The sequence below is a fragment of the Bolinopsis microptera genome, chromosome 11 (genome assembly GCF_026151205.1).
Source record: "Bolinopsis microptera isolate Bmic1 chromosome 11, MBARI_Bmic_1.0, whole genome shotgun sequence".
Taxonomy (NCBI): domain Eukaryota; kingdom Metazoa; phylum Ctenophora; class Tentaculata; order Lobata; family Bolinopsidae; genus Bolinopsis; species Bolinopsis microptera.
Genome location: NC_087082.1, coordinates 2,498,973 through 2,515,684, shown reverse-complemented (window position 1 = coordinate 2,515,684; position 16,712 = coordinate 2,498,973). Strand labels below are relative to the sequence as shown.

The following is a 16,712-nucleotide window of genomic DNA, read 5'->3' as shown; positions in this document are numbered from 1 at the left end:
CATATTCTCAAAAGATAGCTATGCTAAATGGGCTCATTTGTAGACAACGCTGCCGTGTACTTCTTCGAGCAATTGGATCCTGACAAGACGGGACGAATACTGGCTGTTGATGCCGCTACTTTCCTCAGATCTTCAGGTTGGCACCCTTTCCCCCACATTTTATATCGTTTAATTTGTCAGTGTTTTTCTTCTTCAAGACTGAGGGTATCTGATATATTAAATGAATCAGTAGCAAATTACCTGAGATGTATCATTGCCACCCCAGGGATAGCGACGAGTGATTTGGCCCTAATATGGGACCTGTCGGACAGAAACAAAGTAGGAGCTCTGGACCTGTTGGGCCTGTCAACTGCTATTAAACTTGTGGCGTTAGTCCAGAACGGAATACAGCCCACTGCTGAGAATCTAAAGTAAGTACACCAGACTGGTGTGATTTATTGTACCCAAAAAAACACTGTCAGAATTGTTTCAGTTCGGTTGTGTTGTTGTTTAGAGATGAAACGAGTTAAAAACGTGGATTTTGTGGTTTAGCTATTTAATCACTTTACTAAATTTTTAGGGAATGTATTATCAGTAGTTTCTTCAATTTGAATTTTTCTGAACTCATTAGTCATTACACTGCTATGCACTCGCCACTCAATTTGAAATTCAGCAATTCAACCCACAAGACCCACAACCATATAAAGTCGTACAAAAAGCTTTCAAATTTGCCAAAGCCGAGCTGGCGAGCTGCCAAATAGACTGCCTTGAGTAGTTTGGACGTTTTTTCACCTCATACACCAACAATCGATTTTTCCGCAGACCGTATTTTTGATGCAAAATATCAACCTCATCTGTTTAGGTTTTTAATAAACATTTTGACATCTGAACGAAAAATGACTAGAGAAATAGATCTAATAGAGAGCTAGAGGGAGAGAGAGAGAGAGCCAAATAGGCAATATTTTGGGGTGAATGGTATCAAATACTACCTTGAGTATTTTGCTCACTCAGCGTTATATCCTTATACCCTACCTACTGACCTACACTCTATCTTAATCTGCAACGTTTATTTGATTAATCTCACTCTGTCTGTCTTGATTTTGAATTTTGTGATAACTATTGCGTAAGGTAAATTATGAACATCTATCATTGTAATTGCATACTATGTCATGTTTATTCTGTAGCAATCAGCCACTAAACAAGGCCAAAGTTGAACAGGTGGCCATAAAGAAAGCAGTCAGTATTTCTGCTGTGATCTTTTGTTTACTTTTAGATGAATACAGACAGAGTGCCAAATGTTACCTATTACCATGATAAATTATGACATGCAACTAATTACAACTAAATGTGATCATGTATTAAACCACACTCGTGTAAGTGTCATGTTAAACTGTACATTGTTGTCCCTTGCATTATACACCACTATACACTACTATACACTACTATACACTACAGCTATACACTACTATACACTACTATACACTACTATACACTACTATACACTACTATACATCACTACACACCACTATACACTACTATACACTACTATACACCACTATACACTACTATACACTACTATACATCACTACACACCACTATACACTAATATACACTACTATACACTACTATACACCACTATACACTACTATACAGTATACACTACTATACACTACTATACACCACTATACACTACTATACACTACTATACACTACTATACACTACTATACACTACTATACACTACTATACACTACTATACACTACAATGCACTACTATACACTACAATGCACTACTATACACTACTATACACTACTATACACTACTATACACTACTATACACTACTATACACTACTATACACCACTATACACTACTATACACTACTATACATCACTACACACCACTATACACTACTATACACTACTATACACTACTATACACCACTATACACTACTATACACTACTATACATCACTACACACCACTATACACTACTATACACTACTATACACTACTATACACCACTATACACTACTATACACTACTATACATCACTACACACCACTATACACTACTATACACTACTATACACTACTATACACTACTATACACCACTATACACTACTATACAGTATACACTACTATACACTACTATACACCACTATACACTACTATACACTACTATACACTACTATACACTACTATACACTACTATACACTACTATACACTACTATACACTACTATACACTACTATACACTACTATACACTACTATACACTACTATACACTACTATACACTACTATACACTACTATACACTACTATACACTACTCTAATCATTAATATACTCATTAAACTCATAAGTTATGACTCATAACCCAGCAACCTCACTACAAACTCCCAGAATGAATGTGCCAGCGGCAAAGTTTTCTGGATACCCCTCCTTCCCGAGCAGTAGTCCCGGTACCCCTGACCGAGTGGGGACACCGCCCTCCCGCCCCTCTCGTCCTACTCTCCCTGGTGAGGCAGATATCTGTGTTTATTTAATTAATAATTAATTTCAGTATCTGCTGATAAGAGATGATACAGTTATTCACTTTATGTATTGTTACGATGAGTGTCTCAGTGTCGTGTGATTATTTAACTTCAACTCCCCTTCTCTGTATTTTGCAACATATCATAACCCTAACATTGAAGCGAGGACGGGAATTGAGCACAAGCAGAAGCCGGTTCGACCCTCCAACACTCCGCCTCAAAAACGGTCCAGCGTCCTTGAAATGGACTTGAGTAGTCTGATTGAGGTACCCAGCGGATCTGTTCCATCTTCCATACGCAGTGGAGCGAACTCAATCTATCATAGCCTGATGATAGTACCACGTGACCAGAATACAGCCAATCAGAGCCCATTAATTGTTCCACGAGATACTAAACCAGTACCACGTGACACGAATAAGAGCAGTGTAGTCGAGCCTTCCAGGGATCCTCTCATTATGCGGTCTTACTTAGGTCTGCTTCAATACACGATGAAAGTGTGATGATCACTTTTCAACTCTCTTGAGTCTCTTGTGATCACAGAAGATCCTTTTTTTGATCAGTTTTTGCAATCTGATGGCTTTTCTTTCTTTCGATTATAGTTTTCAAATGCAGAAAAACGTTCAATCGTCTGAATGACAACAAATTACTAATCACTTTCCTTCGTAACAAATCATTGTTCGAAATTTGATCTTTAAACATGGAAATCTGAAAATCGTACAAACACAATCTGATTTTTTTGCTCAAAATTAATCATCAGCATTTATTGACTAATATTTAATCTATCGAATTATTTTTATAAATGCGTTCAAAGATCCTACTCAATAATTATAATGTTTGATAGATCCTCTTCTCCATGGATTTTACGATACGGCGGAGCCTTATTTCCTGAATTTTACCTATTGCCTTTGACTTTCATTTCGTCTAGTGATACGAAAATAACTCGTGGCTGACATTAATATGTCGAGTTAAACTTCAACCACTTGACTCCATCACGTCATACCACTATGAGTAGATGAAATACGAGAAGTAGATCTGAGAGCGATTCAATATGATTCCTACACTTTGAGCACTTGTCTCATGATCTAGTAGTAGTTCTCACTAACTTTACCCTAGAGCACTGTATAATACAAACGTAGGGCCGTACATACAAGAAAATAAAAGGACCGTGTAACGGTGATCTGAGGAGATAATCTTTCAAAATAATCGTCACTTTCTCCAACAACTGAAGCTGCTCAACACAAATTGTATGAGTCCAAGTGTGTGATCACGTTTGTGTAAGAGTTTAATGTTCTCAATTTCAGATAAAAGTGGTGAGTCGTGGGTGGTGAGCCCCCAGTCACGTGCTCAGTATGAGAGCATATTCCACAGCCTCAACCCCACCAACGGCAAGCTATCAGGTACTAGTACTACCAGTCTTCTTCTTGTTTACACGCGCTTGTTTGGACTCATGACCACGATCCTTGTATTTAATTGGCTAGTTTGTTTACACCCAAGTCATTTGTGTCTGTAGGAACGTACACATTTCCCCTGCCTATGAAACCCATTCTTGATATCTGAACGTTTTTAATTTTCAGGAGGGAAAGTGAAGCCTATTCTGCAGAAATCAGGTCTACACGTGGGCTTGTTAGGACAAATCTGGGAACTGAGTGACGTAGACAGGGACGGTCACCTGGACATGGAGGAGTTCAGTCTGGCAATGTTCCTTTTGAACAAGTTAGTTTATCTAGATACACCTAGATATGTTATATGTGTTGTTAATTACATACACCTAGATATGTTATATGTGTCGTTAATTACATACACCTAGATATGTTATATGTGTTGTAAATTACTTTATTAATTAAAAACTACCCTGAAACTCCTGTCACGTTCTCCTTTAGACATTTAGACATTTAGTATCCAATTCCATGGAATCGTTTTGAAACTAGGCAAGCTAAATTGTGGAAACAGGTTTCCAAAGAAATGGTATTATATTCTGACATTGTATGAGACAAGAGAAACGCTATCTTAGGACACGAGTATAGTTAGAACTCCTCGGACTACATTAATTTAATTCCTTCTGTAACGTCCTCAATAACATACAATAACTCTCCCCCTCTGTACCATAGGGCACGGCAAGGTGAGAAGACCCCCACCTCTCTTCCCACCAACTACATACCTCCCTGCCACCGTGTGGTTTATACCAAGGTACAGAAAGTCAACTGGCTGGTCCCTAACCCTATACGCAGAGTTGCTGCCGATGAGTTTACTGTGGCTGACACACGCGGATTAGGTGAGTTTGCTGTGACTGATTCCCGAGGATTAGGTGAGTTTACTGTGGCTGACACACGCGTATTAGGTGAGTTTACTGTGGATGACACACGGGGATTAGGTGAGTTGAGGAACTGCGATTTTCAGAGGAATGATCGGATTACTGGAATCAAGATAGGAGAAACCGTTATCATTAGGAGTAATATTGATGGGAAATGTCCTCTGCTGATCATGATGGTTATTACAAGTACAGAGTTATCAGTACTTTAAATGAGACGCGGAGATCAGTTATAAACGTAGAATAAAACCTAAGGCTTAATTTATAAAATCGGTTGTTATGTGGTTAGAGTCGTAACCAAACCAAAGTACATTAGGGTGAGGGGCAACACCCCCCCCCCCCCCCCCCCCTTACATCACTACTTTAACTTTCACAAAACGAGCCCTTTATTTTCACTTCAACCAACGCACCTGTAACTTAGAATTTGTCAAGTAACTAAATAATATTTAAACCCGCCACTTATACTGCATCACAGCGTTAACCGGATTTAACTACCCAGTACCCACTGGAGTTAAGGTGTTATTTCGTCACGCTCATTGGAATGTACTATTGGAATGTACTATGTACTTTTGTGTACGTTTTCGTGTACACGTCTTGATGGGCAGTATTTGATCCATCCCTTGTAGACGTGGTAATACTACGATAAGTTCCTTACAAAATATGATCCAATGATGTACATACATAATGTAAAATGTATTATAACCATGTACAATGTACATAGTTTCATGTACATATATACAACGTTTATCGAACACTTATAATTATGTCAGATTAATTATATACATCATGCTAACTGTACAGTATCTAACTAATAATCCCAGAATGTGTGTTTTCTGTCTGTCTGTCTGTCTGTCTGTCTGTTTGTAATTTCCGAGCGGCTTAATCAAGAAAACGGTAAGAGTTGCGGGACTGATTTTTTCGGTAAAGTGCCGACAAAACTCTGACGAAGTTAAATGATAAAGGTTTTTTAAATCGGTCGTTGGTAAGTGGTTTAATTGATGGTTTTGTACCACAAATGTTACATAAAATGGCTTGAGCAGAACGGTAAGAGTTACGGGGCTCGCATATGTAGCTGCATAATTAGTGTAATTGAGTTACCCGGGTAAGATTCGCTGTCTATACTATAATCTTATTAGGGGAGGGGGCACTGTTTGGACTGCAGAGAGAGTTCATACTTTCATACGACAATGTTATGCGTGTTCACAAATATGATAGGCGGGTGTGGTGTTAAGGGTTAATTTCTATTGATTATTGTTTAAGATACTCACCTAATGCGGGTTGACTCAACGGGTAATTACTCCTACCCTTTTTAACTGCGGCAGTGAAATCCCTGCCGAAGGCCGGGTTACACTAGTACACTTATAATAACGTGGTATTTCAGGAGTGCTGACAGGAGCAGATTTGCGGCCCTTGCTGGTCAGCAAAGGAGTTCCAATGCTGGGTCTTGCTAAGATCTGGGCACTGTGTGATATCACCAGCACCGGCAAACTAAACCAGGAACAATACGCACTGGCCCTTCATCTCATCGATCTTCACAAGGTTAATTATTGTTAATAAAGTTAATTATTGTGCCCTAAATTGGGGCGGTGGTGGGGTAATGTGAAGGAAATATTTCATTGTTTTTAGTTGAAATTCGATAGCTATTTCAATGCTCTACCGTCCACCAGTGCTAAATGTCTCGATAACATGTTATTTACACGTTTTAACATCCGAGGTTTAAAGATCCCATATTTCCAGAAAGGAACGCTACCTGAAGTGCTACCTATTGAATTAGTGCCCCCAACACTGCGAGCTGGGGGCGCAGGGGCTGGAACCCCGGCAACGTCAGCAGCAGCAGCAGCAGCAGTACCTGCCCCAGCAGCTGTTGGGGGAGCGGGGGTGTTGGGGTCCCCTCACCTACCCCCACGTGGTACTGCAACACTCCCCGCTAAGCAACCTCCTCCTCGTTTCATCCATGATAAGGTTTGGATGCTGTCTTTAAGAACAGTAATATTGTTGATATTGCTGGTTTGTGTCAGAGTGTACATTTTACAATGTAGAATGTAAAATTTACATCCTAGATACTTTAAAGTAATTGCTCGGAACTTTAAGCAGTTAGGGGCTCATGACGAAGTTTATATAATTATCCCGTTTTCAATTGTGACCAGGGAACTTCTAATTGCAAATATTTGACCTTGGCAATAACTGTCAAGGACAACTTTGCTATGTTTAGCTAATGTATCAGCTTTTATTGTATCATCATTGGTCTAATACATTCCTTAATCTTTACAGACAGCAACATTAGCACAAAGTTACACGCGTTCAGTTCCGATCGCCGCCTCCACACCCAGTGTGCCGACACCCGCAACCAAAAACACTAGCACAGTCCTGTTGGCCGGTACTCGCAGCCCGTTCAGTGCCAGTTCCGCCAGTGTGCCCAGTACTGCTAGTAGTATCCCTGACGAACTGGCTTCTCTTAACTTGGGCTCTGGCCTAGATAATGCCGACTTTTCTGTCATTAAAGAGTTGGATACTTACACCAAAGAATCTGGTAGGTTAACTTGTAATTACCATATGTTATAAAATCGCGAATGGCAAAATAAAAATATTATAAAATGGATTGTGTGTATCTTGTCTTCAATTAATCATTCTAAAGTCTTGTCCTTGGTTTTGATAACCAATTGTTTTCTTTGTAACTGAAGAGCAACCGATCCACAGATAGTTTAACAAAAGAAAAGAAAGACTTGCAAACAGAAATAAAGTCAGCAGAGGAGGGTCTCAGTATGGCAGGAGAAGAACTAAAAGACATGAAGAAACAGCTAAGTTCTCTTGAGGATGAAGTTGAACAGGCGAGGAAACAGAGGGATGAAGTTCAAGCTAGGTTTGTTGCAGTCATTGTTACTACTTATTATAATCCGTAAACCTTTGCTATTAAATAAAATGTTACGCAATATTTTCAACGCCTTCACAATTAAGATACCCTGCTGTACGTCATTAACCAGCTCACTTTATGCGTTCTCTTGATGTAACATTGTACTCAGGCTCGACGAAGCTGATGCCGAAAGACGAAAGTATGAGGAACTTATATCAGAGCTGCATAAAAAAGCATTATATGAGAGACATCAGATAGAAGGCTTACAGCAGCAGATAGCATCACAAGATGCCCTCCGAAAATCACAAGAGGAAGAACTCCAGAAAGCTAGGTTTGTTTATTGTTTGTTGTCAGTACTACAATTTTAAATGAGCCTTGTTAATCAGCAAAAACCGGTTGTCATTTTTGCAACTTTTTAGACTAGCAAATTTTACCCTTTTTGTATCCAAAGTTGAAGACATTCAACAGCGACATCTAAGCGCGCGCAGCTTGCTAACGCGCACTTATTTTGGCTTGAGCTGAAATTACTATTTTCAAAGTGTTCCTCCCGATTACATTTTAAGCGTGTTAACCACCAATTGTATCGGATCATGTTATGATGCACATTCAAACCCTCCCCTAAAGCGGCAGTGATCTAAATAAAATAATCCTAGAGATGAGTTGCAAAAGCTGAGGCAAGAAGAATCTCACTACCTTCATTTGGTTGAAAGTGGGAAGAGGCAGCTCGACACATTGATAGCAAATTTGAAGATAGTTCAAAGCGATACGAATGTGGTATGATAATTCTTAAAGATCGTTTGTAATTTCCGTTATCTTGCTTTAAAACTGATTTATTGAATTGGCTTTTGAATGGAGAGGAATTTGAGACCCAATAAAAAAAGGTGAAATTACACTTCTGCATCGATCCACTCACGTTAAATGTACAATAACATTAGACTTGAATAATAACAGGGTAATCATGTGGCGAACATTTGAAATTCAAAATTTGCTAATTTATTACTTAAACCCACTGACATACATAATACATAATACATGTAATAAACGAAGTCCAGTTTAAATCGATCGAAGTTTTAAACAACTTGAGAAAAATGCCTTTTACAAACTTATAACCGCATTAGCTTAAAAAGAGGATAAAAAACTGTTGAATGACCATTCAAACTGATGTCCATTTATTCAGACTCAATCAAAGTTGGTGCAAATCGAAGCAGCCCACCGAACGATCGACAAAGCCTTGGCGGAATTGGCGCCCTTTGGTAGACGATATGCTGGATCTGAAGGAAAACCATCAATTCTCACCAATATTCACGAAGTTAGTTCTTAAATTTTGTTCAATTAGTGATCCAATATGCAAATTTCATGTCATTCAAATACATTTTAGACAGTAATACTTGTAGGAGTTCCTTTCGTTAAACTAGAACTCTCACTGTAGCAGTAATGTGTTTCAGGTGACCCAGCTGAGGCGTCAAGAACAAGACGTGACCCAGATGTCAGACATTACCCGGGCAACTGCTGGTAGTTCCCCGGTATCCAGTATGAGCGGGTTCAGTGTCGACAGTTATATGGAAACACACTACGAAGCCAAGACCGAACAAACGGTTCAGAACTCTAATCCGTTTGGCCCACCTTCAAGTGATCCCTTTCAAGCAGACGTGGACCCATTCGGTGGAACAGATCCTTTTAAAACGAAGCCGAGTGTGGGATCGAGTAAAGAAAGTGAAAGTAGCGGAGTGAATGAGGAACCCCAGGTACAGTCAGGGACCAACACGCCTCAAATGAACAGACGAAAAAAGCAAAGTTCTGAGAGTGCAACTCTAAAAACTGAGGAAGAAAAAGACAGCACATTTCCTGCCGGTGGAACTTCTAATCCGTTCGAGAGTGGTGCAGATCCATTCAAATCAAGCGAGTTTGAGCAAAATCCATTCGAAGGTAACCCTTTTCAAGAGGGGTCTGCGGATATTTTCGGAGCAGCTCCTAGTGAAGATCCCTTTGGCAGTAAAATGGATCCGTCAGAAGACCCATTTGCAACCCCTTCGACAGGAGATCCTTTTGGGAATTCTGGTAATCAGGATCCTTTTGGTGCTCACACATTCGATGATCTCGACGATCCTTTTAAAGAGAAAAACCTCTTTGCTTCTGAAGTTGACGCATTTAATACAAATGATCCGTTTGCAAATACTCCTGACCCCTTTGCCGGGTCAACTGATTTGTTCAAAGGTTCCAATACATCCTTGGCGTCGCGGGGAACGCGTGGTTCCAAAAACTCACTGAATAATTTTAAGAATTTTGGATCCAAAAACTCCCTTCAAGGGTCCAAAACGTCGCTGAATGAATCCAATACTGCTGATTCATCACCTAAACTTCAAGTCAAATCAGCGGACGAAGGAACACCCGAGGAGAATCCATCAACTGAAGTGACCAAGGCACCCCCTACAGATGGTGCTTTCAACGACCAATCTTCGAAATCGGATGATCAATTTGAGACCCCTGATGATACCCCCGACCCGTTTCCTGCTGGTGGTAAGGACCCCTTCTCCACTCCTAACAGCGATCCTTTTACCAACTCTAATACTGCTGCAGATCCATTTAAGAGCTCCGGGTTTGGATCTGATCCATTCGCTACAACAAATGGTCCAGAAAATGACCCATTTTCTTCAGCTAATGCAGATCCATTCGGTAATTCTTCTGACGATCCTTTTAGGTCGGGTGGAGATGCAAATGATCCGTTTGGAACATCATCTACGAACCAATTTACGGCCAAATTTGATGACAACGATCCTTTTGCAAGCTCGACCGCGGCAGACCCTTTCTCTGTCAACCAAAAAACAGGCGATCCATTTGACCCGTTTGCAGGGAATGGAAGTGTTGATCCACCTGACAGTCAGAGTGGCTTTACAGCTACTTTCTCCTAGTGACCTTATCTACTTGTTTATTTTAACCATGTTAACATTGACCACATTTTGTAGATTGTTTCTGTTTCATGTGTTTAACTTCTATCTATTCAAAAAGGAGTCCAGTCTTTTTTTAACATTTTACACTTCTGTTGTTGATATACATATGATTGAGAATGAAGCATAGCAAAACTTTTTGAGTCGAAGATGCCAATCGCAACATCGTATTAATTGGACCACTTCAACTTATTGTCTAATATGAAACAAATCTCTGATGTTGAAAAGATTTTGGATTTTGGTAATACAAAAACGGTTTATGATAGACTGGGACTGTCTTTTGGGAATTTTATACTTAATTTGTGAAACTTCTCGTTTCTATCAGGTTAGAAATAACATTATTGATATAACGATAACATTTCAATTCGATGTTATAGGAAATAGGAATTATTGTTTTTAATTGACGATTTTTCATGTTATGCGTTCAAGTTTGACCGTTGATATTTTTATAAAAGACGTTCTTTATTGCGCCTTGTCAGTGTGAAACAGATTCCAACATCACGCCAAATATCAAAAATGTTGAGCCATTTAATTATGGAAAGATTATGAGGTGTAAGTAGTGCAAGGAAAGTTGGGAATACTTACATAGTTTAAGTGCTCAATCGTCAGATGTTTACTGCCATATAAGGAGGTATAAGAAGCAGTGTTCTACTTGCAAGTAGTTGGAAGAATGTTGGAAACATGTGACAGGATGACAATTAATAGGTATGCTGTCGGAGGTTAATAAGCATGCTGCCAAATTCAATAGGCATTAGGCATGCTGCCACAATTAATGCTGCCAAATACCTGTCTAAAAGGCGTCCTTTGAAATGCTGTCGAAGCTTTTCAAAGGACCCCTGGTATAGTTCACATCTTCTTACCACTCTTACATACTTATACAGAAAAGCACAAATCCACTATCCAGGCTATGTATCACACCACCAGAATTCCGATTCCCAAAATTATGTCTCCCAAGGTAGATAGAAAATTTAAAATGATATTTTAACAAACTTCAGCAATGAATTGAATAACAGTTATTGAAAAAAATACAATTTACATTTTTCCAATGACAATAAAAGTACGAGACTTGAAGGAACCCCCTCCAATTTAGCACGAATCCCGACATGTCTGAAGTAGTGGGTGAAACAAGTGACGGTGGCGTGTCTCTGGCTACCAACATGGCAGACATGACCAAGATACGAACTCAGCTCGCAAGGAAGGAGTACAAAGAAGAGAGGAATATGTGGTCGCAGAAAGTGTGAGTTTTTTATTTTGGAGACCGAGGAGCTCCGTTGCTATCTAAGAACAATCCGTAATATAGCAAGCTCGTGGTATAATAACCACTTCGTAATAGAGGGGCAAGAAAAACGATCAGAAATTTTGAGAGAAATGGGGCTAATAATAATCATAGAACAGTTGTACACCCTATACATGCTATAAGATATTTACAAATACACAAATGGTCTGATATTAAGAATTTTCTAAAATTTTCACCATTTTTGTAGACTAATATTACACTGATATGGCATAATTATAGAGGAAATTTGGCTTCGTAATAATTATGTGAATGATCCTCTGGCAGATAATATTTGTACTTTGTAGCCATAATTTGCAAACTAAAATAAGGACTTTAAAAAACTAATGTAGGTTAATTTCAACGCTGAGCAAAAAACAAATCTCTATGATTAACAGGATAATTATTATAATAATATGCAGACAAATCTCCGGTTACGGTTTGGTGCCACAACCTCAAATTCAAATTTTCTGCTTCATTACAAAAAAGTTGAAACATTATTCCATATTATATCGGGTCTCAATAAGAGGTCTCGACTGCCTAGTGCCTAGGCATCAAACCTTGGCAATCGGTAATTTTCCTCTGGCCCGGAGTCAGCTGACCCTAGGGACCAGAGGATAAAGACGTAGAGACTGTGTGTATCTACAAAAGTGGTTGTTTTTACAAGAGACAGGGCTTGCAATGCAAGGGAAGAAAAATGGGAGAAACAATCATAAAGTGTATATTATATGAATTAGCAAATAGAAATTCAAACAATCCTACGCTACAATCAATGTTTATTACACAATTATAATATGTTGTATAGACAAGAAACAGGGCTTGCAGGGCAAGAAATTCCATATTATTATTATTATTCCATATAATTCCGATTAAAGATGATAGGCTTCATCAAGATGTGACAACTGGACTAGGCAGTTCCTCTTTTTACATTTAATTTGATTTACTTTTAAACAAGTTTGTATATGCAAAATTATTTTAAATGAATATTTGGCATTGTGCCATTTCAATCTGTACCTAAAGTCCAATTTTCAGTGCAACAGTTGAATGTCACCATTTCTTACAAGATCTCAACCAGTGCCTCAACAACCACTTCTACTTCAAATGTGCTGCAAAAGCAATGACCTGGTTTAACTGCAAACACGAAGCAGCAGTAAGTTATGCTGAACACTATGTCACTCTAAACCCACGTGACATGTCACTATAATGTCAATATAAAACACGGCGGAGGTATAAGACCCAACGTTTGCACACTGACTTTTGGCCCACCCTACATTTTCAAATCGGACATACACATTTTACGCGGTCGTTTCTGTGCACAGAAACGACCGCGTAAAATGTGTATGTCCGATTTGAAAATGTAGGGTGGGCCAAAAGTCAGTGTGCAAACGTTGGGTCTTATACCTCCGCCGTGTTTTATATTTGAGGGTTGTTGCTTTGCAGATGGTTTACTGTACTTACTGGTTCGAGGTTCCCGTCACCAAAATTTGAAAATTCGAATATTTCAGACCACGCCCATTCAATATTAAAACACTTATATTGTTCTCCCCGAACATGCTAGATGTCTAATTTTTTCAGAGACGGTAGATTATTAAATGTTGCATATGATCTGAAAATATGAGGCAAAACGGATCAGAAATGACGAAGTTATCAAGCATTTTCTGTATCTCGTTAACAAAATTGACTGGGTGATTATGTGACACCGCGACACGACACCTTAATTGGGCAGCCTTCACGATTCCCATAATGTTTAACGGGGTAGTTAACGGGGTCACCTAATCACGTGATTAGGTAAACCAATCATCTGATCACACGTAATGAATAACCTCGTTAAGGTTCATATCTCGGTCATCTGAGAAGCTAGAACTCTCTTTTTTTCAGGGCAAACGTAATTTAAATGGCCAAACACAATTCAATAAAATTTGGCTCGATCTGATTAGCCAAACTATCAAATAAATGCGAAAATAAACCTTCTTTTGAAAAAAATGAACACAAATATGTTTCGATTTTACAAATTTCTCGAACCAGTGGTAGTAGAAAGTCATACCAGGACAAATTATTTCAATTTGGCACTCAGTGACTGAGCTATTAAGGCCAACGTTTGCACACTGACTTTTGGCCCACCCTGTATCTAAATTTAATATTAGTATTATGTATCTTAATATTACAGAGTTAATTGTCCAGGAAGTATTTAAAGAGGAGTACGACAAGGTTAAAATAAAGGAGTACATAAAAATGATGAAGGAGCAAGAGGAGACAGGAAGAATAGTGGATGCCACGGAGTCCCACTCAGACCACCAATTCTTCCAGAACGGATAATCGGCCACATCTTGAACAGCTTCTTAATGTTGTGGAGCCAGGAAAGCGGTTAACGTTTCATTTATTGAATACAGTTTTACTCTTCGTCGGACAGTGCTGTGTCACGGAACTGTGCAAATGCTAGAACTTTCCGGATAAGTTCGAGTAGAAATACTGCTTCCTACAATTTTATGTATGGAGCCGTGATGTGTCATGTCACAGTAGATATTACATATTATATAAGTTACTGACTAAAGATCAGGAGTAAATAAATTAATAAATCAACAAAAATAGGAACCTATCGATCTAATATTAATATCAACTTTAATGGTTATTTCGAGGAGAGTACTTCTAGTTCTGAAGCATTTTCCTTGGATTTTGTACTAAAAACAATAATATTGAAGGTTATACAGTACAACTTAAGCGAATGTTGTTTTCATGGTTTCGTCTTCATAATTTATATTGACTACGTATAAAGCGAAACTGTCTTGAATATATTTGAAATTAATTTATTACGGTAATTTAAGTATGGGTAGCACTAAATTATTAAAAGATTTTTACAGTTATTTGTGCAATCTTGATAGATACGCTAAGTAAAAGTAGACTCATTTATTTTGTTCGATGAAAAAATCCAGTTTTTTTAATCAGAAATGGGTCTCAGACTGAACCAACCCGCAACCCATGTTAACAGTAGTATCACTAAGCCATCTATAGTTGACTGACTAATTAGTTGCGGGTGAGAAATTCAGTCAAAACTGTAAAATTTCGGTCCTGGAAATTTCATCTTCATAAAGTGAAAATGGGACAGAATTTAGGACAATATGATTTTTCAATTTTCTTCGAGATTTTGATTTCAAAACCTTAATTTGGTTTCATACCATCATCTTGGTCTTGGGGCAAAAAGTTCATCCAATCTGTCAAATTTGTGTTCAGAAATTTTCATATTTGAAAATGGGACAGAATTTAGAAAATATGAATTTTCGTTTTGTTAATGTTAAGCTATCTGCAGCAAGCTTCCTCCGACCCGAATCAAACTTCCAGCACCTCGATCGTGTCATATGCGATCTATAGTTGACTGACTAATTGGTCGCGGGTGAGAAATTCAGTCAAAACTGTAAAATTTCGGTCCTGGAAATTTCATCTTCATAAAGTGAAAATGGGACAGAATTTGGGACAATATGATTTTTTTAATTTTCTTCGGGATTTTTACTTCCAAAACCGTAATTTAGTTTCATACCATCATTAATTAACTGACTAATTAGTCTGGGGGCAAAAAGTTCATCCAATCTGTCAAATTTGTGTTCAGAAATTTTCATATTTGAAAATGGGACAGAATTTAGAAAATATGAATTTTCGTTTTGTTAAGCTATCTGCAGCAAGCTTCCTCTTGCTCTATCCAGAGCCCTTGCGCTTGCAGTAGCGCGCGCCCGCCTCACGACTTGTGAAACAAGCGCGCCCGCAGCGGCGCGAAAGCACATGGTTAGGTGAAAGCTTCCTCCGATCCCCGAATCAAACTGCCAGCACCTCGTGACCCCCACTCACCCACTGTCGTTTTTGTAGGTTTATAACTTGCTCTAACCAGAGCCCTCTCGCTTGTGAAACAAGCGCGTCACACATGGCTATGTGAAGTTTATAACCTACCAGGACTTGACATACGTTGCATGCCACTTTTCGCGCGCGAAGCGCGCGCCGCCGAAGGATACGAAACATGTATCAAACCAGGACGCGCGCCGAGTTGGACTCCAGACTCGTCGACGGTCCAATATATGATTTATTATATGGAACAGATATTTTACGAGTATCACCCGCAAATATGTCGTTTCACTTTAAACTTTAATTTTATCGTCCTGACGATACAGGGGGAGCCGCGCAATTGCACTCGTGCGCGGCGGGTCATACAACGTATGACAATTAAAATATTTGATTCACGATGTCAATCCTTCCTAGCTCGGCGAGGCCCAGTGGTGCATCTCGCCGATCTACGGTTGCGAGAATATGCGCGGCGCGGCCCAGTAGTGCATCGCGCTACAATTAAATTATAGGATATGTACACTGTACCATAATGGAATGTGCGATGGATCATGGTAAATAGAATTGGTAAAACATAAATAAATCGGTGGTTTTTTAATTTTTTTTTACCCAGGATTTTTTGTGGTTCCTACTAGTACTATTACTAACCAATGTAAACAGATCTGGGTGAGAAATTAAAGCTAGCACGGTCAGGGGCATATAACTTTGTCAGACAAGCTCAGACTCACACAAAACTTAGCACTAAGTTGTGTCTAATTATGATTGACATTCTCTAAAAATTTGGAGCAAAAATATTAATCAGAACGTAAGTTATGGCGCTTTTTCATTCTGAAATAAAATAGTTAGCAAGATCTCAGCGACCTGTAACAATTTTAAGAGATAAGGATGGGTAGTGTTTTATGGGCCACCCTGTAGTTAATTGGCACTTATAAATACGGTTTTGAAACAGTTGTGCACTCGTATGTGATGCAAAACTATTTGATTGTGGATTTATGTT

At 38.8% G+C, this 16,712-nt stretch overlaps 2 protein-coding genes across 3 annotated transcripts; both read left to right on the top strand.

Moving 5' to 3' along the window:
- Positions 1–12: 12 nt before the first annotated feature.
- On the top strand, positions 13–11,071 carry LOC134823347 (epidermal growth factor receptor substrate 15-like 1). Of its 2 annotated transcripts, XM_063834773.1 has the most exons (15): positions 13–136; positions 266–410; positions 2,383–2,498; positions 2,676–2,984; positions 3,815–3,910; positions 4,088–4,226; positions 4,622–4,785; positions 6,203–6,360; positions 6,559–6,783; positions 7,093–7,351; positions 7,519–7,681; positions 7,842–8,003; positions 8,326–8,446; positions 8,850–8,981; positions 9,118–11,071. In XM_063834773.1, exons 1-15 carry the CDS (start codon positions 28–30, stop codon positions 10,579–10,581), a joined length of 3,762 nt encoding a protein of 1,253 aa, XP_063690843.1. In that variant the 5' UTR covers positions 13–27; the 3' UTR covers positions 10,582–11,071. The 2 variants fall into 2 exon arrangements, with proteins under 2 accessions (XP_063690843.1, XP_063690844.1); XM_063834774.1 differs by lacking the exon at positions 2,676–2,984.
- A 635-nt stretch (positions 11,072–11,706) lies between these two features.
- On the top strand, positions 11,707–14,778 carry LOC134823248 (uncharacterized). The gene is made up of 3 exons (XM_063834644.1): positions 11,707–11,854; positions 12,923–13,040; positions 14,072–14,778. The coding sequence occupies exons 1-3, from the start codon at positions 11,721–11,723 to the stop codon at positions 14,204–14,206; spliced, it is 387 nt and encodes a 128-aa protein (XP_063690714.1). The 5' UTR covers positions 11,707–11,720; the 3' UTR covers positions 14,207–14,778.
- Positions 14,779–16,712: the final 1,934 nt, after the last annotated feature.

Coding starts and splice junctions, on each gene's coding strand:
- LOC134823347 (XM_063834773.1), top strand. CDS start 28: ATGGGCTCATTTGTAGACAACGCTGCCGTGTACTTCTTCGAGCAATTG. Junction 4,227..4,621: donor GCAATGTTCCTTTTGAACAA/GTTAGTTTATCT, acceptor TCTGTACCATAG/GGCACGGCAAGGTGAGAAGA. Junction 4,786..6,202: donor GGCTGACACACGCGGATTAG/GTGAGTTTGCTG, acceptor GTGGTATTTCAG/GAGTGCTGACAGGAGCAGAT.
- LOC134823248 (XM_063834644.1), top strand. CDS start 11,721: ATGTCTGAAGTAGTGGGTGAAACAAGTGACGGTGGCGTGTCTCTGGCT. Junction 11,855..12,922: donor AATATGTGGTCGCAGAAAGT/GTGAGTTTTTTA, acceptor TCCAATTTTCAG/TGCAACAGTTGAATGTCACC. Junction 13,041..14,071: donor ACTGCAAACACGAAGCAGCA/GTAAGTTATGCT, acceptor TTAATTGTCCAG/GAAGTATTTAAAGAGGAGTA.